At 38.3% G+C, this 25,149-nt stretch overlaps 1 protein-coding gene across 2 annotated transcripts in view; it reads left to right on the top strand.

The window, feature by feature from the left end:
* PTPRT (protein tyrosine phosphatase receptor type T) overlaps positions 1–25,149 on the top strand; it is a 1,098,787-nt gene that overhangs the window by 822,213 nt on the left and 251,425 nt on the right. For both annotated transcript variants that reach the window (XM_033841064.2, XM_033841065.2), the window contains exon 12: positions 23,714–23,987. In XM_033841064.2, the coding sequence (XP_033696955.1) occupies positions 23,714–23,987 (274 nt within the window). The remainder of the gene's footprint in view (positions 1–23,713; positions 23,988–25,149) is intronic.

The raw sequence follows: 25,149 nt of genomic DNA, 5'->3' as shown, positions 1-25,149 counted from the left end.
GTTCCATATTTTCTTAGATCAGACAAAATATATTGAGTGCCAGAATGCTACTGCGATATGGGCGTGTCACTCAGCTGGCTTGGGAATCTGTATGCATTGTCCCCCTGGGCCAGTTTTGATTATGTTCTTTTTTCCTTTTATTGCAGTCAGCAAATCTGAATTTGCTATTGTGGGGAGAGCAGGAAGAAGAGGGAAAAAAAGGAAGGTTTTTAACCTTCAGAAAGCTCAGAGGTTCAGTCTGAATAAGCACAAAAACTTTTCCGTGTGCCTCTGAATTTCTTGAATTTGCAGAACTGCTCAGAATCCCAAGAGAACTACCTTCCACAGAGGATTCAGGCCCCACTTTGAGCTAAAAGGCAGAGCTGAAGTTAAGAGAGAGGATCAGAATTAGGGAAAGTGGGAATGGGAATCAGTGGGGAAAAAATAAGGAGTTTGGTCCCCATCCAGGCTGTTTCAGCCTATTGTTCAGTTTCTTCAATTCAAAGCCATCTGCTCCCCACAGCTCTCAGATAACGTCTCCCCTGCCAGGACACCCTTTTCCTGCTTAATTGAAGTTAGTCTCCGAGAATAGTTGTCCAAAGCAGTTCCCAATGGTGGGAATGTTTTGAAAGTCACAGTAGGAGTTGAAGTTTTTGGTTGCAGACATCTACACATGAGCCAGATGTTCAAAAGGCATCACGTGGTCTGCAACAGCCTTCATATTTCCAAAGCCAGGAGTTCTCTCATTGGCCTCCGTGGCTCACAAATGGCTCCTTTGAAACTGTCACCGTCTCTCCATTCGAGGACCTGTAATACCGCCAGTGTGAAGGGAAACAATCACTTCCATTCAGGTTTACAGCAATGTGTTTCCCAGGCTTAATTATACCACAGGTATATCAATTACAGAAACATGTTAATGCTCCCATGATTAAAATTATAGAGTGCCTAATTGAAAAAGCATAAACTAAATTGAAGAATTCCTAATTATAGTTTGCTTTGAGGTGTTAATTTCCTCCATAACGAATGCGTAATTTCTTGGAACCTAAACAGGTAGCCTCTTGTGTCAGCACATAGGCTGCAGGCAGATGGGCTAGGGTTGTAATCTTTCAGTTCAGCAAGTTGACAAGGGAGGCTTAGTTCAGGGGGGAGAGCATTGAAAGGGAGCTTGGGGAGGCGGTAGAACTGGTGAAGTTGACAAACCAAGGTCTACCTAGTGGGCATCTGGACCAAGGGAAGATGAGGAGCCCTTGGAAAACGTTTTCCACCTGCTTTTCTCTTCCTTCTCCAAAGTCTCAACACTTATCCCAGTTAGTTTTTTGTGCCTGTAAGACAGTGGTTCTCAAAATTTGGTCCTGGACCAATGTTATTATCTGAGAATTTGTTAGAAATGCAAATACTCAGGCCCCTCCCCCTGACCTGCTGAATCACGAACTCTGGGGATGGAGCCCATCTGGCTGTTTTAACAAGGCCTCCAGAAGATTCTGATACATGCCAGAGTTTGAGAAGCACAGTTCTGAGGAGTTGAGTCCCAGATAGCCAGAGTCACATCCAGCTGAGCTTTCTTGAACTCCTTCTCTGGATCAGAACCTGTGATTGCTGACTTCCCAAGCATCATTTCATTTTATACTCCCAGCATCAAACTGAAGTAGACAAAAATGCTCCCCCTTTCTCGGGTGAGAAAACTGAGATGCAGAGAAGTTGGCTTGCGCAGCTCATATCTTTGAGAGCTGTAGGCCTTGTCTGTAAGCTTTTATGAGGACTCAGATGCATTACATTGTCCCTTTTTTTCATTGTTGTTACATAGTTTTCATCAATATCTTTACTGATGAGGGGGTTTTCAAAGCAATGTAGAGCTGGAGGCTGAACCTCTGCTGAGAATGACTTCCAGGTGAGCCACGACTTTGCTAATGTTGAGTCTGATTGTAGGACGAGGAAGGGGGCTCCTATATTTGAAATAATTGCTATTAATGGCATAGATTGTTAGTGTGCATTCTTTCTGAATAGTGATGTGAATTCTAAGTATAAAAGTCCACAGCTCAAAAAGATACTCCTTGATTTTTGGAAGGAACTCCCCTTGCATAGTGACCCAAGCAGCTGTGAGCCCCCTGTTAGGGACTTTGGGGACCAGACGAAGTAAGACATACTCTATCTCCATCTCCTCTGTACAGACATCTTGGTTTTCTCAGGTTCCTGTTTTCTAGTCTAAACACATCAGGGACTCTGTGTGGGTGTGTGTGTGTGTGTGGGGGTGTGTGTTTGTGTGTGTGTTTGTGTGTGTGTATATTGTAGTGCTGGGTGTGTGTGTGTGTTTGTGTGTGTGTGTGTGTGTATTTGCTTGTGGTAGGTTTTAGCCATTCCATAGCCATATGAAACAATAAACTTAATATTTGAGGTTTATATCACTCCATCAGGTTTTTGTGCAGTTCTTAGCCATTCCCATATGGTTGAAAATTTGGGTCATTTCCAGTTATTTGTTGTTATAAATAACCCAGCAATAAATATATTTATTCATGCTTTTCTTTTGGTATTGTATCTTTAGATAGGAAAAAAATCCCCGCGAGTGGAATTACTGAAATGAGTAAAATGGAACTAAAATATATTGAGTGCCTACGCTTATATGTCAGGCACTGACAGCCAATTCATATGTATTAACCTTTTTCATTCTTTAATTAAAAAACCTCAGAGTAACAAGCGCACATAATTGGGAAATCAAATAGTCAAACCATTCTCTGCTCCACATTTTTCAACCCCCTAGTCCTGTGCCCCAGAGGCAACTGCATTTTAATTCTTTGCCATTTCTTCTGGGAATTGGCAATGTCACTACATAATGTGCTATTTTAAAGGTACTGATTACAGACATTATCTATTTACTTCCCGCTATTATAAATGAGAATTTGTCTGTCTTGAATCATCCAGCTTCCCAATGTAGTTATACCACTAGTTTTAGTTAAATAAATATACAATAGCTAATTTTATAATTTGACAAAAGCAGGCTACTTCAGTGCCAAGTGATACACTATTTTTATTGTAGTATTGTATGTTTAACTTAAAGCTCACTATGTACTAGACACTATTTTAAGTCCTTTATCTATATTAACTCGGTTAATTCTCATCAAAACTCTGTGAGGTAACAACAAATTGTATCCCTGTTTTAAGATGGGAAACTGAAGCACTGAAAGGTTAAGTAACTTCCCAAGATCATGCAACTAGTAAGTTGCTAATCTGGGATTTAAACATGACAGTCTGGCTCTAAAGCCTGACTCTTAACCATTATGCTATACTTCCTCTCATTATTCTTCCTGTTCTGTGCAGTGTTTTGTTTAAAATTCATCATAGAATGTACAAGGATTCTATTTTATGCAGGCAATACCTTTATTATACTATTAATACATTTTTCTTCCAACAGAGCTCTACCATTTCAGATTTACTATTAAGTACTCTTTTTTTCTTTGATTTTCTTGGTGTTTTTTTGGTCATTTTGTTCTATTTTCTGGAAAAATAACCAACCTTGTCTAGCATTTGTTTAAAACTTCAGCAATCATGGCTTTTCCTTTTAAGAGCTATTTACTGTTGTCTGATTTTATTTTTCTCATATTTTTCTCACTTCTTGTTTTTGGAAGCAGTCATTTCTTTGCTGAGGATAATGTTTTGATTTGGAGAGTGATAAAGGTTTTGCTGACTCCTATATTATCTCTGTTTCCTCTGGAGTCATTTTTTCCCCATTTGAATTGACTACTCTCTTTCATGTTGGGGCATTTCTCACCTAACTGGTGAGCTTTGGTAGTCAGTGTTTAAAAGTAAGGTGTTGTAAAAGTTGACCAGAAGTGCTGTTTTGTGGGGGTGAAGGCATTCAAACTCTCCAGAGATGAAACCTCCTATTTCCTGCCTGAGGGGTAGGGGGTAGATATGTAGAGGCCCATGTTCCAGGGTTTGATACTTTCAGGTATAGACTTTTGATCAACACCCCTATTTTCAGCCCCACATTTCACTTTCACATCCTCCACATTTTATTGCCACAAGACCAAAGTCTCACTTGAGATCCATCGGGCAAATCAACTCCATTTTTATTCACGTCTCTTTATGATTTGACTTTCTGTGTCCTGCCGCAACAGATAGCACTCTTCTGACCATTTTCAGTCTTCCAGAATTTTGTTGAACCCTCTCATCCACTAACGGTCCCTCTCCTGTTCTTTTTTTCCTTGCAGATTTATATGCTTTTTCATCTTTTACCATCATGTTAGTGAGGTCTCAGGAGAGAGAGGAGGTAAATAGAGTGCATTAAATTTTCCACTTTTAACTGGAAGTTTACTTACATTATTATCTAATCCAGTTCTCACAGTAATCATTTATGGGACATTATTATTGTCTTTAGATTTCCAATATCATTTAAATATTTAAAGGAAGGTCATACAACTAGTAAGATTCAGAGCTAAAATTCAAATTTGATGCAGATTTTTAGAATCTATGCTCTTCCTACTTCCAGGTCATAAAGGTGTTTATGAGTCTTGAAAGCCTTTGCCAAATTATTTCCCCAATTTGATGAATCAATTTACAGTGCTGCTGGAATTGTATAATCCTACGTGTTCTACCATAACTTCACTGAGATGGCATATTATAATTTACATTTACTTTGATAATTGAATGGGTTTTAAATGGGAACATATCATTTTGATCCGAATTTCTCAGTGTACTGGCAAAGCAGATTTTTTTCCCTGTGTTTTATACTGTTGACATTTCTTTTTTGTGAGTTATATTTTTAACATTCTTTAACCACTTACCTATAGCAGTGGCAGTGGTTCTTGACCAGAGTTAATTTGCCCCCAGAGGCAATGTCTGGAGATAACTTTGGTTGTTACAACTTGGGACTAGGGGCTGCTACTGGCATCTAGTTAGTGAATAGAGACCAGGGGTCCTGCTAAACATCCTTCAATGTACAGGACAGCCCCCTACAACAAAGACCATCCAGCTAAAATTCTAATAGTGCCAAGAGTGAGAAACCCTTGAGGATCTTGGTTTTAGCCGCTTCTGTTTTTTTTTTTTTTCCCAATGTATTATTAGATCAGAGATTCTCAATCTTTTTGGCCCCAAGACCCCTTTACATTGTTAAAAAATAATGAAGTCCCAAAGAGCTTTTGTTCATGTGGCTTTTGTCTAACAATATCAATATGCCCTATTAGAAGTTAAAGCTACATTTTAAACATATTATATTTTTAAAAAAATAATAGTAAACTCATTACATATTAATATAAACAATGTATATTTTTTAAAACAATCAAATTAGGGAGAAGAGGTGCACTGTTCACATTTTTGCAAATATTTTTAGTATTTTTAAGGCCGACTTGTAAAAGATAACTGGATTTAATATTTTCAAGACTGGATTGTAGAAGATAACTGGATTCTCATATCAGTTATGCATCAATTTATGTTACCCACTGAATGGATCTTTTATCCTTGATATTTTGTCCTTATTTTGTAACATTATACATTGGTCATTTGAAAAAATGCACTGAACCATAAAAATCATCCAAATGTTGACACATTTCATTATACAACATCAAAGCATTATATTTGCTAATATCACCACCAAATCTCACCAGTAAAGTTTTCAAGTATTGGGAACCTAAGTTCACAGTGACAGACAACAAGTTTTCCAAATTATAATTCTCACCTGAAGCTCAGTTATGAACAAATATCATCAGTGTCCCTTAAAGTGACAGATAAAATTCATTTATTTTGGAGGTGTTTATCAAATATCCAAATGTGAATAAACACAGTTTGTTAGTTATTCTTTCAAGAAAAAAAAATGGTGCTTCATTAAAATGTGACTAGTTTAGCATGTAACTCAAACAATCACAGAAATGTTTTTCCTTAAGAAACCATAGTACTTCAGTAAGCAGAAGACATGATTTAGGCTTACTTCCTATTGTGTCACATGAATATTAAAAAGCTGTGTACTCAGGGGTTGAAATGAACACTTTTTACTGCTTCATCCAGGACATTCTTAAGCAAAACTGGCATTTTTGTTTTTATATAGCAAATTTTTATGTGGTGGTGACAAATACAAGTACAATTGGGTACCATACCACTGCTGGTAAAACCAGCAGTTTTACTCACTATTGCCTTTGTATTCAGTGCAAATATCGACAGAGTGGAAGAGGCAAATAAAGTTGTAGTACACTATTAAAATCATTTTGACATTGCAGAACCACTGAAAGGGTCATAGCACTTAAGCTTTTGTTCATTTGGGTTTTGTCTATCAATATCAATATGCTCTATTAGAAATTAAAGCTACATTTTAAACATACGATAATTTAAAAAAATAACAGTAAAGGCATTCACAGACCACACTTCGAGAACTGCTAAATTAGATTGATTATATTGTATCCAAGGGTCTTTTTGCCTCACATCACAAATTCAGGGCAAGGCTTCCACAGGAGGGTCCCTGAAACGTGTTGTATATAAGAATATCCAGTGAGCTTTTTCAGAGGTCATGTTTCCAAGCCCTCCATCGAGAAATTCTTAGTAGGGCTCTGGAATTCACAGGCAATTCTGTTGTTAGCTGGAGACCTGGCACCTAACAGTTCTCCACACATAGGTGATTTGTATTCCTGCAAATAACCTCATCAGTGGGTTACATTTTCCCATAGGAAAAATCCTCTAATTGGTGTTACTGTTCTTCTATAGCATTTATTTGCCCTATCTGGCACTAATATGCCAGTTATTATGATTAGTTTAATGGTTAATTAATAATCATTCCATTTAGCTTTTTAGAGCTTAGAAGGTCTTTTTGAGGACAATTCATTTCAGATGGTCTTATAAAAAAGTGCTCAGAGGGAGGAGATATGGGGATATATATATATATGTGTAACTGATTCACTTTGTTATAAAGCAGAAATTAACACACCATTGTAAAGCAATTATACCCCAATAAAGATGTTAAAATAAATAAATAAATAAAATAGGAAAAAAAAAGTGCTCAGAGGATTTTCGCCACTTTCCTTTCCTTAAGCAAATGTCTTTGTTGCAAGTAGAGAATCCAAGGCACCCTATTGATTACTGTTTTAAAAACAGCCGCTGTAGCAGCTTCCTCTGTGAAAGCATCACTATGGGTTTTAATCGTGAAGTCTGGAGACTGACTCCCTATCAGAGCTAGGCTTGTTCAACTTTTTTTTTGTTTTTCTTTGCTCCTTTCACAACATAAAATGACTTTAGAAAACAACAATGACATTTCAACTGAGAACTTGGCAGGAGGGTAAAGGGGTTGCTTCCCAGGACATCTGAGGAAGAAGGCAGTATTGGGAGACCTGGAGTGAGGGAAACAGCCTGGATTTCCACTGGGGGACATAAAAAGCTTCAGAATGTTTATTAAAAAACAAAACAAAATAAGAAAGGAAGATTTTCAGTTCCCCAAAGAGGGTTTTTTTTTTTTTTCTCACTTTATGGCTTTTCAAAATTTAATATGTAAATGTATTAACCTGAAATCTTTTAAAATGAAGATTCTGATTCAGTAGATCTGGCATGGGGCCTGAGATTCTGCGTTTCCAACACATTCCTAGGTGATGAGGATGCTGTTGGTTCATGGACCAATGAATAACAACGTCTTACAGCATTCTGCTTCTCCTAGCAGTTGTTGATAGGCACTGTTTGCCCTAAACATTGTTTATTACTTAAGTCTACATAAGCTGTTTTAAAGTTTTTGTTCAAATGAGCCATTAACATTCGCTAATAGCGCTATTGGGCAGTGGTGATTATAAATTCTTCTTTATACGTTAACTGTATCCTTGATTGATTGAAATGATACTTTGCAAAATGAACCTGAAAAATAACACTCTGAAGTTAGGTAGGGGTGGAGTATATTTATTAAAAATTCCAAAGTCACACCACTCAGAGAGGTAGAAGTGTATTCGGCATGGACCATGCCATGTCACCCATGTGCAGAAAGCCATTTGTCAATTAAAGATATACTACAGCTAGTTGTAGTATATGATATTAAATGATCATTTTCAAAGTTCTTTCATATTCCTCATTATCTTTGATCCTCATTCATAATACTGAGGTAGTGAATATAAGTATGACTTTATTTTATCATTTCATTTAAAATAGTTTAATTTAGATTCCTGACAAAATAATATAAGCTTATAGAAATTATCGGAAAAATTTTAAAAAGGAAAAAGTCATTATGATCCATCATAAAATATTAACATTTGGGATGGGTTTTTCTCATTTTTCTTTACCAAATTAAAAAATTAAGTTGATCCTCCCTTACAATGTTGCATACTACTTTTGCCACGTATCATAGTAGCTATTATATTATCATTTTAACATTTTAATGATGTTTTTTGGGTACATCTTATTTTATTTCTCCAAATTGTCAACAGGTCCTCTCCACATTTATTGAATACTTCTTGCAGTACTGCTGACTTGTGATGCTGCCTCTGTGTGTTTGTGTGTGTGTGTTTGTGGGTATCCCACTATATTCTTGGTTTGCCTACACTGTTCCATTAGGTCTTTCTCTTAATTGATCCCTGTGTCTGCACCACCCATTTTAATTACAGCTTTACAAAACATATTAATATCTGGTCCTCCTAATGATTCTTATTGTTCCAAATGTTCTTAGCTATTTTCACCCACTTCTGTCTTCCTGTGAATTTTAAAATCACTTTGTCATGTTCCCTAAATAATCCCCAATGGAATTTAGTTTTAACTGATTTAAAACTCTTACTTAATCCGAAGTGGTTACATGAGCATTAACTTTTCCACACTGAAAGAGGGCAAGTCTATCCACCCAAGTCTTCACTATTTCTCAGGAAATCTGCCTTGATTCCTCCACGTAGATGACATCAAGAGCTACTTTGTTAAAATTGTGGTATTTTCTGTTATCTTTCCACCATTATGTCTGCTAACTGGGATTTGCTGGTATTTAGGGAAACCTTGTGTGAGAGTGTGTGTGTGTTATCCATCTCATTTGCTGAAACCTCTTGTGAGTTTCTTTAATTAAATTTTAGTATCTAGTTTACCAGTCTAATAATCACATCATCTGTGAATAATGAAAATTTTGTGTCCTTCTTTACAGTTGTAATATCTCTTATTTTGGTTTTATGTTTTGTTGCATTGGGTAGAGCTTTTTGGGCAATGTTTGGGTAGAGCTTTGTGTTACTGCAACCTCCAAGACTTATCCTCCAGTAAATTTTTCTTATGTGTGATGTTAGTGGTGGGTTTGAAATAGTTATTTTTAAACATAATAAAAAATATCTCTATTGCATCATTTATCTTTGTGCCTTTTAAAATCAGAAATGGATATTAAATTTTATCAAATGCCTTTTTAACATCTATTCATATGATCATATTGGTTTTCTACTTGGACTTATTTATGTGTTATTTTCCTAGATTTTTTTGTATTACTAAATCTGTCTGGGTACCTGAGGTAAATGACCTGTTTATGGGGAACCAATTTAATAGCATATTAAAAGAATAGTTTGTAACAATTTGAGAATCTCTCCCTCTTTTTCTGTCTTATGTAATTGCTTACATAACATGGAAATTATCAGTTGTTGAAAGATTGAAAGAAATCATTGGAAAAGCCATCTGGCTCCAGTGTTGTTTATTCTAATTTTCTTTTTTATGGAATGCTTAATTAATTTATTGTCTTTCTTTTTTGTTTAATAATGGCTTTTCAGATTCTGAAAACAGGTTTTGTCCTATCCCATAGACATTAAACATCATTGTTCTCATTGTAATAGTTCTAAAGTATATGAAATTGTGGTTTTGATTTCCTATTTGATATGAGAGTTACTTAGGAAAGTTCTTATTTTCCCCAACTGGAAGTTTTTATTTGTTTAGAATTTTGGTTCAATAACATCTGGTTCCATCTCATTATACAGAGGTAATATAATGTATACCTTTCCATATACAGAGAATTTATTGATTTTTGTGAATGCCCCTTGACATTTTGATCCTCCATCCCAAATATGATCACTTAAGTATTAAAATATTATTTCCTTCTCTATCATATTTTCTGGGAGTAGCTTTCATAAGTTTTTGTTTTATTTTTATTCATAAATTCAGACATTTCAAATGTATACATACACAGCCTTTTTCTTTTCTCTTTTGTGAGTTGTTCTGTTGTTAAGCTGAAAAAGATTTTTGCCACTCCAGATTATTTTTTTCGAATTTCAGATCTACAGGCTGTTACAAGAATGGCACAATAAACATCCCTATATCCTTCTCCCAGATTCACCAGTTGTAAATATTTTGTCAATTTACTTTATGTCTCTTCTCCTGATCTCTGAAATGCTTGCTAGGTTAGTTGTAGTAATCATGACTCTTTAAAGCCTCCAGTTTGTATCTCCTCAGAAAAAGGTCAGCCTTCTACAAATCCACAGTGCAATCATCACACGCAGGAAATTGAGTGCAGCATCCAATCAAGAATCACACGTTGCATTTGACTGCCGTAGTCATCTTGAAATTTTTCAGGAAACAAATTAAATTTTGAACTGTTTGAATATAATATGGTTTGTCGTATATGGTGAAGTCTTAAATTTGGTGCTTTTTTTCCTCATAATTATGGAATTTTCCCAACACTATTTATTGATAAAATTTTCTCTTTTCCATTGCCTTGCATTGCTTCTATTTCTATATATAAAATTCGCACATACACATAAACATACACACACACCCCACACACACACACATCCCTCTTTCGTTTTCTTTTAATCGTACTCCAATACCCATGGTTTAATTATTTTAACTTCATAATATCCTCTAACATCTAGTAGTGGTTTTTCACTCACATTCCTCTGTTTAAAAATAAGTGCTGGACTATGTTTCCTATTTTAAACAAACAAACCAAAATAATCCCATTGACACTGTTAGAATTTCAAAATTGAGGTCATCTACATCTTCGGGGCATCAAACTGTCACCTAACTGACCTCCTATTTTATACTATTTGCTTTTTCCCGAAGAAAAAAACAGTAGTTTGGCAAGAATTGACATCTTTACAATATGTGATGCTTTCATCCAGGGCTTTAGCATTTCTGTCCATTTATTCATCTTTAGGTCAGCACAATTATTTAACACCCACTGTGCCAAGCCCTGTGCTAGGGACTGGAGATATTATATCACTCAGTAGAGTTTTTTTTTTTTCTTTTCCTTTCCCAAGTCAGGCCTGTACATGTCTTATTTGTGTTATCCTTAGCTATTTTTTAAAGGATCCTATTCTAAAAGGGTTTTTCCCTTACCTCTTCTAGCTTGTTTTTCATGTTGTACAGTTTATTTATCTCTATATCCTATCAAACCACTTTACTGAATTCTTTTATTAATTTTAAAAGTCTTTCACTTGATTCTCTTCAACATATTAGGTCACAGTCATATTATCTACAAATGATGATAAATTGCTTTCCTCTCTAAAATGTATATCTCTTCTGTTTTGTGTCTTATTGCATTGGCCAGAATTATCCCACTTTAGATACAAGTTCTAGAGGTGAAATGACTTGCTCAGCATGTCAGACAGAGCTAGTGAGTGGTAAAGCCAGAACTAAAACCTCAACCTTGCTTTTTTGGTGCAGTAAAGGTCACTAAAATAAGGCCATCCATCTAAATATAACTGTCCCCATATCTATCCAGTTGCTTTTTCCGAAAAGGAAGGTTGACATTTTGCAGTGCTTACAGTTGTCTCTTTAAATGACTTAACCTCTTAGGTGCACACACATATACACACACACACGCACACACACACACACGCACACACACTCACACACACACACACAGAGCCGGCATGATGACGGTAAATAATATGGAGAAAAATTAAGCAGTGAGGGCTTTCCTGGTGGCGCAGTGGTTGAGAGTCCGCCGGCTGATGCAGGGCACAAGGGTTCGTGCCCCGGTTCGGGAAGATCCCACATGCCGCGGAGCGGCTGGGCCCGTGAGCCATGGCCGCTGAGCCTGTGCGGCCGGAGCCTGTGCTCGTAATGGGAGAGGCCACAACAGTGAGAGGCCCGCGTACCACACACAAAAAAAAATTAAGCAGTGAAGTGTAACAGGGTATAATGTGGTTGGAGTTGCTGTTTTATTTTATTTTTTTAATATATAATTTCTAAATTATTTATTTATTTTGGCTGCACTGGGTTTTAGTTGCAACACGTGGGATCTTTGTTGCAGCACATGGGATCTTTAGTTGCAGCATGTGGAATCTTTTAGTTGCAGCATGTGGGATCTTTTAACTGCGGCATGCGGGCTGTTAGCTGCGGCATGCATGCGGGATCTAGTTCCCCGACCTGAGATCGAACCTGGGCCCCCTGCGTTGGGAGCACAGAGTCTTACCCACCGGACCACCAGGGATGTCCCAAGGTTGATATTTTAAATACAGCGATCATGTAAGACTTCTCCAGCAGAGGTGAAGAAGCAAGTCTTCCAAGGGTTATGTATATCTGAGGGAAGAGCATTCCAGGCATCAAGGATAGTAAATGTGATGGCCTTAAGATGGGAACATGCCTATAGGGTATTCAAAGGACAGCAAAGAGGCCTCATAACAGAGGGCCTTGGAGACACTGTAAAGATGCTGCCTTTTACTCTACACAAGGTGGGAGGCATAGCGGGGCTTTGAGCACAGGAGTGTCGTGACCTGAGTCATGTTTTTAAAGGGTCACTCCAGCCACTGTTTTGAGATTGTTGGGGGCAAGATTGGAAGCAGGAAGACCAGTTGGTAGGCTATGGCAGTAATCCAATGAAGAGATCATGGGGGCTTGATAGGGTAGTAGCTGTGGAGGTGATGGAAGTGGTCAGATTCTGGATATGTATTGAAATTAGAACCATGGGAATTGCTTATGTACCGTATTGTGAATGAGAGAGGACCAGTGATTAAGAGAAAATACATGAGGGCTAAGTCTTCTGCATTATGGTTTAAAAAATATCTCCACCCCAGTAAGTACATGCTCAATTAATGCTAGTTATACTTCTTTTAAATATTTGAGAAGAAGATATGGCACTCTAGCCATCATGAGATGGTTGTCTGGTTTCTCCTTTTAAGGTTTCTTTTGATTTTATCTGATAATAATTAAAACTTAATTTGAACTCTTCATTTGAATTGTTATGGCCCCTTTACACAACATATGTTTCTTCCTTTAAATTTCTGCTCAAAATCCACTTTTGTTAAATGTATTAAGTGCAGTTCAATCACAGGAGAAGAGTCCAAATGGAAAACAAGGCAAATCTTTGTGGTCTAATTTGATAACACTGTAATAATAATGCATGCAGCAGTTGTTTTGGCTCCAGCCAACTTTTAGGAAAAGCACTCTACTCTGTAGAAAGAATGTTCTAGACACACTATCCCATTTAACCCTCACACTATCCTGTAAGCAACCCTCTTCTCAGAATCCTTCCCTGGCCAGGTTCCTCCTTCTGCCCTCCCCATATTGAACTGTACTGAACAGTTAATATATGTTTCCCCCATCTCAGTTCTGAGCTCCCAGTGCCCAGGGGCCATATTACATTCAAATTTTAACCTGCTACACTGTAGTCGTACAATAAATAACCTGATGAATAAATGAGTTAAGTACATGAAAGAGTGGGCAGTAGATCACACAGCTAGTCAGAAGCCAGGGAAAGATGCACATGCACGTATTCTGATGATAAACTGCAAATGTATTCCTCTCCCCATTTCCTTGCCTCCTCTAATGGCTATTGTGACTAAGCAAATCGTGAACAAAAACAGGAATTCCCAGACCCTTGGAGTAAAGGTTGGCTAACTAAGACATATCTTAGTAAATTTCAGTTTCATAGTTCCAAGTGACCTTTAAGGTGCGGAATGTAATTGCAAAGCTATATTCTGTTGGGGATTACAAAGCTCACACTTGTTTCTTAGCCCATCTTGTACAATAATGCCGAAAGTTTATCATAGCGTTTCTGTATTGAAATGTGTGCATCATTGAATACTAAAGCACAGACTCTTTGGAAGGGAGAAAGAACATTCAGGATTACTCAGTCCATTTCCCTCATTTCGTTAAGAGCTTTATTGAGGTATAATTTGCATACCATAAAATTCAGTCAGTTTTAAGTGTACAATTCAATGATTTTCAGTAAATCTGTAGGGTTGTGCAACCATCACCACGGTCCCATTTTAGAAAATTTTCATCACACCATAAAATACCCTGTGCCTGAGTGCAGTTGATTCCTGTTCACACCTGCAGTCCCAGGCAAACACTAATCTGATTACTGTCTCTATAAATTTGCATTTCTTGACATTTCATGTGAGTGGAATCATACAGTATATAAAGTGTTTTTCATCTGGCTTCTGTCATTTAGCATAATATTTTTGACCCTCATCTGTACTGTAGAGTATATTAGTAAATTGTTTCTTTTATTACTGAATAATATTTCATTATATGGATATACCACATATTGTTTATCTGTTCACCACTTGATAGACATTTAGATTGTTTTAGTGTTTTGGCTATTATGAATAATACTGTTATTAACATTTGTATACAAGTTTATGTATAGACATACATAGATAAGTATTTATGAATGGAATAGCTGGATGAATGGTAGCTTTATGTTTACCTTTTTAAGGAACTTCCAGACTATTTTCCAAAGTAACTGCACCATTTGACTTTCTCACAGCAATGTATGACAGCTCCAGTTTTCCAATACCCTTGTCAACACTTGCAATTGTCTGTCTTTTTACTGATAGCTGTTCTAAGTGGGGAGGGGAGTGGTTTCTTTTTAATTGTTGTTGTCTTATTTTCTTTTGTTCTTTTTTTTATTTTTTAAATTTTTTTATTGAAGTATAGTTGCTTTACAATATTATATTAGTTTCAGGTATACAGCATAGTGATTCAGTATTTTTACAGATTGTACTACATTAAAAGTTATTATAAGATAATGGCTGTGATTCCTTGTGCTGTACAATATATCCTTGTTGCTTATCTATTTTATACATAGTAATTTGTATGTCTTAACCCCATACCCCTACTTTGCCCCTCCCCCCTTGCCTCTTCCCTTTGGTAACCACTAGTTTGTTTTCTGTATCTGTGAGTCTGTTTCTGTTTTGCATATATATTCATTTGTATTATTTTTTAGATTCCACATATAAGTTTGATTCCTTCTTTATATCTTTAGTTGTGGAAAATCTTTTCTGCTAGTCTTCAGGTCATTCTCATAGATAACTACTCTGTAAATAGTTGTAATTTTGGTGTGCCCATGGGAGGAGCTGAGCTCAGGGTCTTCCAACACCACTATCTTGGCCACACCTCTTAAGGTTGACCATCTTTTCATGAGTTTATAAACCACTTGTATTTTATCGTTAGTGAAATGTCTAGTCAAATCTTTTGCCAATTTTTAAATTGGGTTGTTAGTGTTTTTATTATTGAGTTGTATTGTTTCATTATGTATGTTAGATATGTCATCATACCTTGCATACCTTGCATACCTTTCAAATGTTTTCTCTCAATATGTAGCTTGTCTTTTCATTGGTTTAATAGTGTCTTTTGAAGTCAATTTTTTTTTTACTCTGATAACATCCAATTTATCAGATGCTTGTTTTTTTGAAAAGTCTTCTGGGATTCTGATAGAGATTGCTTTAAATCTATAGATAAATTTGTTGAGAATTGCCATCTTAACAATATTGACTATTTCAATCCATAAACAGGGACTGTCTCTTCATTTATTTAGATCTTCTTCATTTTTTTCAGCAGTTTTTTATACTTTTCAGTGTCTAAGTATTTTACATCTTTTGTTTAGATTTATTTTTAGGTATTCTTTCTGATACTATTGTGAATAGAATTGTTTACTTAATTTCATTTTCAGATTGTCCTTTCCTAGTGATAAAGATAATTCATTTTTGTATATTGGTCTTATATCTTGTGACCTTATTGAAATTGTTTTATTTCAAGTTGTGTGTGTGTGTGTATTCTTTAGAATTTTCTACATACAGAATAATGTCACCAGCAAGTAAAAAGTTTTACTTCTTCCTTTCAAATCTGGGTACCTTTAATTAATGAATTAACTAGCTTCACTGACTAGAATCTCTAGGACAATGCCTTATTTCATTGGCTTGAATCTCTAGTACAATGTTAAACAGATGTCCTTGTCTTATTCCTGATTTTAAAGGGAAAACATTTGATCTTTTACCCTTGAGTATGATATTAGTTTTATGTATTTTGTAGATGGACTTACCAAATTTAGAAAGTTTTTTTTTTTTCTATTCCTAGTTTGTTAGTACTTTCTTATCATAAATATGCATTGGATTTTTTTCAAATATTTTTTCTGAACTTGTTGAAATTATCATGATGTTTCTTCCCTTTATTTGAAAAATACGGTGTATTGCAGTAATTGATTTTGGATATTAAATCAACCTTGCATTCCTGTAATAAATCTCACTTAGTCATGATGTATAATCTTTTTCATATGTTGCTAGATTTAGTTTGCTAATATTTGGTTAAATATTTTTTAGATCTATATTCATGAAGGATAATGCTGTAGTTTACTTTCACTGTAATGTATTACTCTGGTTTTGATATCAGGGCCTCACAGAATGAGTCAGGATGCATTTCCAATTTTCTGGATATCAGAACTATTTATTGTTTTAATATTTGCCATATGGGCGGGGCTTTTTGAGGGAAGAATTTAATTACTAATTCAGTTATTTTACTTGTTATGAGTATATTGAAATTTTCTGTTTTTTCATGAGTCAATTTTGGCAAGTTGTCTTTCTACGAATTTATCTATTTCATCTATGTTGTCTATTATTTGGCATAAAGTTTTTCATAGCATTCCCTTGTAATTTTTAAAATTTCTATAGGCTCAGTAGTGATGCCTCCTCTTTCATCCTTGATTTTGTTAGTTTATGTCATAGCTCTTTGTCTTTGGATCAGTGTAGAGAAAGAGTTGCCAATTATGTTGATCTTTTCAAAAACCAACTTTTCTTTCATTGATTTTCACTCTAATTTTTATTCTTGTTTTCTTTCTGCCTATTTAGAGTTTAGTTTGCTCTTATTTTTCTACTGTCTTAAGGTGGATACTTAGATTAATGATTTGAGATCTTGCTTCTTTTCTAACATAGTTATTTAAGGCTATAAATTTTCCTCCAGTCACTACTAAAATTGTTATCGTTGCTAATACTGTTCAGTTTAATCATTGCTCTTTGGAGAGAGAATGTGCTGAGCTCCTCACTCCACCATTCAAGAACGCCCACACCCTGATTTTTAAATATGAGGAAGTTGAGGCATATAGAGGTATTTTAGGTTGGGTTCTTCCAGAAACAGACTCAGAGATGCTGGGTGGGCTTCCACTCCCTACTCTGGGCCACCATGGCTTCCCCCATCATGTACAGATGCCTGCTTGCTCTGCCCTGTCTAATGGCTTTAGGACTGAACCATCTGGGAGGGAACTAGAGCAGGGCAGTTCAGAAATCTTGAACTGTACTTATAAGTTTTGAGGTTGGTTGTAGTGTTGATGAGTTAATTGTGAAACTATTTTGTGTGTGTCATGTGACAATGTATATGAGTAAAATATTGATATTGAAAATGAGGGTTCTTGGTGTAGGAATTTGGAAAAATAAATATGGGAAAGGTAACGAAGAATCTTATATTACTGGATTTGAATTGGCAATACCAGTATGAACTAATCAGTATGAACTTACGATGTTTAAAAAGGTATTTCACAACAAGGTCCTACTGTATAGCACAGGGAACTATATTCAATATCTTGTAATAACCTATAATGGGAAAGAATCTGAAAAAGAATTCACACACACATATGTATGAGTGAATCACTTTGCTGCACACCTGAAACTAACACAAAATTGTAAATCAACTATACTTCAATTAAAAACTGTATTCCTTAATTCTGTCCAGTTGAAGGGCATAGAAGCAATTGTATAACAGTACAATGAGCTTACTTGGTGCCCAGAAGTGCCTGATTGTGGTTCCAGGGAAGGAGGGCACAAGTGAACCTTGAACATCTTGTGGTGCCTACAAGCAAGGGTGTGCTCAGTGATCAGTGGGGCCACCAAAGGATGTGGGAGCTGCCTGAAGGGGCTTCCACGGGACTTAAAACTATTTTTGTTTTACACTTACTTAGATATTTTATACTTGTACATATTTATCAACTTCTTGTACCTGTGGCTCTTATATAACTATAAAAGTATAATACTATACTTACTTCAGCTATAAAAGTAAATCAAATTTACAAATAAATAAATAATATTATAAAAGAAAAAAAAAGAAATCTTGGTGGAGAAGCCACTGTGATTGATGGAATGTTACCATATGCCTCAGCAGAGTTGGGCTGAAAACAAAGGTTGAAAAATACTTTGCCTAACTGGATCTCTGCTCTTATGCAAGTCCCATGTGGTCATTGGTCATAGGTGCCCTGTAGGGGAACTGTTGGTGCTCATAGAGGTCCCCTCATCTCCCCTTTCCTGCAATGTGCCCATCCTCCATATTCTATGCGCTTCGATGCAAATGGCCCTTGACCGTGACCATCTTTGAAGGGTTGCCGTTAGGCTACCAGAGCCACCTTGTTTGACCCACAAAGTTGGGAGTACCTGGGAGTTTGTCTCTGCAGGAGGGCCCATAACCAATAACTGATTGGTATCAGAGGCTCAAATACGCTTGGCTTGTGATAAGACAAACTGGGGGGCACAATTTATGCTCCGGAGCTCCCTATGGGATCAGATTGAGTCTGGGACCTTGCCTTGAAATCATATTCTTACTTAGCTTCTGCCCTGTTCTCTCCTCTTCCCTCATTCCCTTACTGGTTTCTCCTGGGACCACTTCTTTAACAGATTATTTGCATTGAAACTTTAGCTGAGGGTCTGTTTCTAGAAGAACTTGAACTAAAACAAACCTATTTCTGGGAGAACATTGGCTCAAATATGCCACTTTCTGAAGTTGGGCAGCATACCCTCTATCTGTCTTCTGACTTCAACATTCTGAATGGATACAGCCTCTGGCTGGAAACATCTTCCCTGGATATAGAAAGGGCGCCACAGGATGTGTCTATGATGGAGGCATGGGTCTGATAGGTCCCTGGTGCCCCTCAGTGGTACCTGGTCAGAGGAGCGTGAGTCATCCTCTAAACTGTTAATTCGTAAAGCAGAGGAGGCATGAGAGTCCAGCCGTAGGGTTCTTCCAAAGCCTGCAGAGGTTCCTGCAGGTTTTGCTCTTAAAGGCATCTAAGGCTATTGACCTCTACGAGCTGGGGTCTTGGACTTTGGACCAGAGTAGAGTATTCTTGTCTCAGGAGACATTGAAACTAAAATATAGAAGTTGCTGGCAAGCCTGGGTCTGAAGAGTCAGGGAGGAGAGGGGAGGGAGCGTATCAGTCAGTGTAGAAAGAGGATGAACAATGGACATTGACGGTGAGGAAACCAAAGCTAAGGAGGTGAAAGAGGTACAAATACCCCTTGGCCTTATGCATTGAGGTGAGGTTGCAGCCTAGCTTTCAGGGTCCTGAAAGAAGAGACCCTTATAATAAATTATGCAGAAAATGTGGTCATAAATGTCCACCTTCTCATTGGGAGAAATAGAGAAGGTATCACAGGAGGGGGAAATGTATGAGTAAACATTGTATGTTGTGAGGTAAGCGTAGAAAAGAATAAGTTATTCTCGTACTATCAGGAATTTTCTACTTAAAAAAAATCCTGTCATTTTACAAATGATCCTGAATAGTTTATTCTAACCACTTATTTTGCACTAGAGATAATGACTTGGGCTGGGGAGAGTGGGTAGTCTCATTTAGGTATGATTTAATCATCACCAGCGAGCTGAAAAGAGCTTCGATAAATATATTTTCAAGAGAATGCTGATGAGAATGAAGTTACCTCAGAAACAAAACTAATGCCCCCTCTCTCGTTTTTCTCCCACCGCTTCCTACAGTATGTAGTTCAGGGACAGGAAAGTCGCATAACTTGCTCGGCCATTTCTTACCTCCTTCCCCTTAGTCAGAACTCCCAGATCTTTGAGAGAGGCTGCATTCCCTGGCAAAAAAAGATTCATATGACGAAATGGTTTACAGCTTTCTGGCTGCAGTTGTAGATTTGCCTCTGCGTGGACAGACTACAGACACAGTGGGCCTCAGGAAGCTGCTGGGTGTGCTCTGGCACATTGATCCCAATTGTATGTGAACCACATGTTGACAGCATAGTTTAACCCCAAAAATGTCCTTTGCTAGTCTTCGTGATTTCAGACGAGGCTGGGTGGAATAGAGCTATGCAATTTCAGCTACCAAGCAAAAAAAACAAACAAAAAAATGCTTGGAAGGCCCTCTGCACATTTTGTTGGCTTATGGAAGAAGAAGGAAGGTAGAGAAAAAGAAAGGATACTGAACTGACCGTGGGTCTGGATTTCTACTTTTGCTGCTGTTTGATACCCATGTGGCACTCAGCCTCAGTTTCCTCATCTGTAATCGGGCTGCTGAGTTTGGTTGAATTGACAAGTGAGTCCTCAATAATCAGATTGGTGTGGAGGAGGGGGCAGTGGGGTCGCAGGCTGACCCCTGGAGAGATGATTTGCCTCTCTCTGTAGCCCTTGGCAGCGTTCACGTGTCAGAGCTCAGCGAAAACCCCACTGCTTGGCTGTCCACGACTGCAGAATCTCATGCCACTCATGGGCAGCCCTCGGGCCAGCCTTGTGACGCTTCTTGATCCATCCCATTATCGGAGGGACAGGGACAACAGAATGATTCTAGGGAGTGGAATCCAGCCCCAGTGAAGCTCCCAAGGTTTTGGGGTAAGGATGACAGAAGGATTCAAGGGTGGCATGAGAGTTCTGGGCTGAGAAACAGAGACAGAGGTCTTCTCGTGTGGGTGGGATTAACCCAAGTGGTGATTAGGGATAGGCTGGGCCTCAGGGGAAAACAGGGACCCATAGCTCTTTTCAACGTCCTGCTTCTAGGGATGAGGCTGTTGGTCCCTCCCGACCTGGTCAAGAGGGCGTGAGGGCTGGATCGGTTGAGTGCCCCCCAAGCCCAGTGTAGAGTATTGTAGGTGCTACTGCAAGCGTGGACAGGTGAACCCAAGAGGCTGTTGCTCCTTTTCTCTTAATTCCTTTCTGCCCTTTCCCTCATAGATTAGAGTCACATGAGTAATGGACCCTCAACAAGCAGCCCTTAGCACACTAGCCAGCTTCAGTTTTACTCGAGATTCTTGTTATATGTAAAGTAATACAGGTCTTGAAAACTGGCATAGGTGCTGCTCCACTCTCACCCCATGACCTGAGTTTGGGACTTGGGTCTTTGTGCTGTTTTTCAGGGACTGTTTTGAGCTTAACTGACCTGATAAACATAGTGATGGTACCATTGAAAAAGACCTCAGAGTTGAGGATAGGATGAATATTAAAGTCATAATTTAATTTAATTATTTGTTGACTTCAGTTTTTTTGTTTTTTTGCGGTACGCGTGCCTCTCACTGCTGTGGCCTCTCCCATTGCGGAGCACAGGCTCCGGATGCGCAGGCTCACCGGCCACGGCTCACGGGCCCAGCCGCTCCGCGGCATGTGGGATCTTCCCAGACCGGGGCACGAACCCGTGTCCCCTGCATTGGCAGGCAGACTCTCAACCACTGCGCCACCAGGGAAGCCCTGTTGACTTCAGTTTTATATACACATTTGGATGTCTCACACACACACAAATACATACACACACTTTGGGCTGTTGGGGACACTCACTCAGATTTCATACACACTTATTTAGGTGTCCAAACACTCAGGTTCACACTTGTCTGGATGTTACCCCCACTCATTCAGAGAGTATACATGTTCGCTCAGCTTTCAGACACCCAGGTCCTACAGATCCTCATTTGGACGTCGTTCATACTCAGATGTAGTTTGTACTCCCAGAGAGGTTGGCCACATTCACTCACATGTCACTCACATGCACTCTGAGCTGTTGAGTTCTTGTCTAGATGTGCACAGCAGATAGCAGGCATCTCATTGAGCTGTTGCTCACCTCCACTCCCATATCACTCATCCAGGGGCAGCACTCACATGCCCATTTGTTTCCCATCCGCATTGCTGACCATCCCCATGCTCAAGGAGATCCAGGGGAAGACTTGACACATTGATTGTGTCATGTTTCCTTGGGTCAGTCCCTCTGTAGCCTTTTTTCCTTAATTAAATAATCCTGTACCTCTTGTCTCCACCAAGTTGTGCTTCTTAACCAAGTGTCTTTAGATGGGTAGTCTGATTGAAGAATGGTAGCACTCACCACGTTCCATTTTTATAAACCGTGTGTTCGTTCACTGTGTCATCTTTAAATGATTGGTTTGAGGCCATTGCTGCAATCACTTCATTAATTTGCAAAAGTTCCTGGAGGTACTCTTTGGATAATTGGCTTAAATCATGAGTCCCAGAGATATGTGCAATAAAGATCTTAAAAAAAAAAAAAGCATTTATTCAAGAGAACTACAAACTGTGGGCATTTGAAGAGATAGTAAAATGTTATCAAAACTCACAAAATTTAGGATAACTTTTATAAAAGGAGCCCACACATTTGGCATACAGTTGGTGTTTTAAAAAGGCTCGTCATCTCTCTTCACACATTAACACCTTCTTACAGTCCTTCTAAGTTGAAGGGAATGTGTGAGATCACTAGACAGGAGCTCAGAAGAATCACTGTTTATCTTGATTAGGGTTTCTGCATCCTGTCAGGTTGGGTTTCATGCTTATTTTCAATTTTAGCTCAATTTGGTCCATTTGAACAGGCATTCACTGATCACTATGTAGGTATCAGGCAACCTGCTGAGCAGTATGTGGATGGAGGAGAGTGATACAGAGATAACAAAGCCACAACTTCCACTGCCTAAAAGGTCACAGTCTAGACCTAGAAACAGCAGTTCCATGCTTATGTTATTGCTGTCCCGAGCAGATAGCCATTAACGAACAGTGGAGGAGCGAAGTAGGGGGAAAGTCATTCAGATTTGGAGGATCTATACCGGCTTCATAGAGGAGATGAAAGACAGGCTTAGCCTTCAGAGAAAGGCTTCCACAGGCAGAAGTTGAATGAGAGGGCATTGCAGATGGAGGAAGCACGAACTGGTGATGGCATAGGCTGGGATCCAAAGGAGGTTTGTGCGATAGCATGGGGTCTGCAGCAACTGCAATGAGGGGTTTACCATAAGACTGTCTGAGGGGTAGACTAGAAGCCAGACAAAGTGCCCCAAAGGTCAGGATGAGGAGTCTAGATTGTCTCGTTTGAAGAATGGAGAGCCTATGAACGTGCTTGAAGAGGGACAGTGTTTATGTTCAGGAAGGTCAGTGGATTGACTGGTGAGTTGATCCAATCAATTAGAGGCAAAGAGACTAGCTGAGTTCAGCTAAGAGGTGGGGAAGTGCCCAACCTCAACAGTTTGATGGGAGGAGAAAAAAAGGGAGGGGCAGGTTCAGATTGCTGATATCAAGTCAACAGAGCTTGTTGATCAAAGTAGAGTGCAAACCAAGGATACAGGAAATGAGAGTGAGCCCCGTCTTCAAGATCTGGCCACTTGATGAGCAGTGCTACCCTCACTAAGGAAAGAAATGGAGAAGAGGAACATACAGGTTTGTAGGGGTTGAAACTGAGTTGCATTTTTGGATATACGCAGTGTGAGCTGGCTTTGGAACATCTAAATGGAAATCTGTTTCTACAAAACAGCGGGTTTATAAGTCTGAAGCTCAGGAGGGAGTTGCAGACAGAAGTGACGATGATAAAAGTTCATCCCTCCAGGGGGTTGCTCATCTGCCTCTCCTCTTTCCCGTCCAGTGTTTATCAGCTGGTTGTCAAGGAGGAGCGACTTCAGAAGTCACGGAGGGCAGCTGACATCATTGAGTGCTTTTCGGTGCCGGTGAGCTATAGGAATGCCTCCAGCCTCGATTCTCTGCACTACTTTGCTGCTGAGTTGAAGCCTGCCAACCTGCCTGTCACCCAGCCATTTACAGTGGGTGACAACAAGACATACAATGGCTACTGGAACCCACCTCTTTCCCCTCTGAAAAGCTACAGCATCTACTTCCAGGCACTCAGCAAAGCAAATGGAGTAAGTATGGCCACATGGAGGCCATGTCTTGCCTTGTTTTCCCATTCTTAAATGAGAAGGCAGCATGACTTTAGAGCAGAGGTTGACAAACTAAGGCCCGTGGACCAAATCATCCTGACCCATGCCTTTTTTTGTGAGTAAAGCGTTGTTGGTTTTTGGCTTTTGGTTTTTCATACAGTGACGCCTATTCGTTTCCACGGTCTGTAACTGCTTTGATGCTCCAGCAGTACACTTGAGTAGTTGAGACAGACTGTATGCTGCATAAAGCCTAAAATATTTACTATATGGCCCTTTACAGAAAAAAATTCTGAGACCCCTGTATTAGAGGATAGAAAGGTGTTTCACTTGGGCAAATCATATGCAGATCTAAGACTTAATTTCCTCATCTATAAAAGAATACCTATAAATTTGATATCTATTAATGCACTAAACATGTTTTAGTTAATCAGTGACTGCTAACCCCTTTATCATTACCGTTAGTCACATTAGGAAGTATTTTTCTCCCAAAGACAAGGTAACCTTTTTGTGTCAAATATTTTTTTGGCTACTGAGGAGTGCCAGTCATAACATTACAAAATCACAGGGCTGTAAAGGATCTGAAAGGTCATCCAATATCTCCCTCCCTCCCCCTACGTACAAAACAGTGCTTCAGTCAATACTACAATATCACAGTTAACTGATGTTAACAATTATTCCTTTTTTAATTGAAGTATAGTTGATTTACAATGTTGTGTTACTTTCTGGTGTACAGCAAAGTGATTCAGTTATATATACATATTCTTTTCCATCATGGTTTATTACAGGATACTGTAAATAGTTCCCTGCACTATACAGTAGTACCTTGTTGTTTATCTGTCTTATGTATAGTAATGTATCTGTTAATCCCAAACTCCTCCAACCCCTTTCCTCTTTGGTAACCATAAGTTTGTTTTCTATGTCTATGGGTCTATTTCTGTTTTGTAAATAAGTTGATTTGTATCATTTTTTTAGATTCCACATATAAGTAATATCATATGATATTTGTCTTTCTCTTGCTGACTTACTTCACTTAGTATGATAATGTCTAGGTCCATCCATGTTGCTGCAAATGGCATTATTTCATTCTTTTTTTATGGCTGAGTAGTATTTCATTGTGTGTGTATATATATATATATATATATAT

This window comes from Tursiops truncatus, chromosome 15 (genome assembly GCF_011762595.2).
Source record: "Tursiops truncatus isolate mTurTru1 chromosome 15, mTurTru1.mat.Y, whole genome shotgun sequence".
NCBI classification, from domain to species: domain Eukaryota; kingdom Metazoa; phylum Chordata; class Mammalia; order Artiodactyla; family Delphinidae; genus Tursiops; species Tursiops truncatus.
The sequence above is the reverse complement of the archived record's forward strand: the minus strand, read 5'-3'. Positions and strand labels throughout refer to the sequence as shown.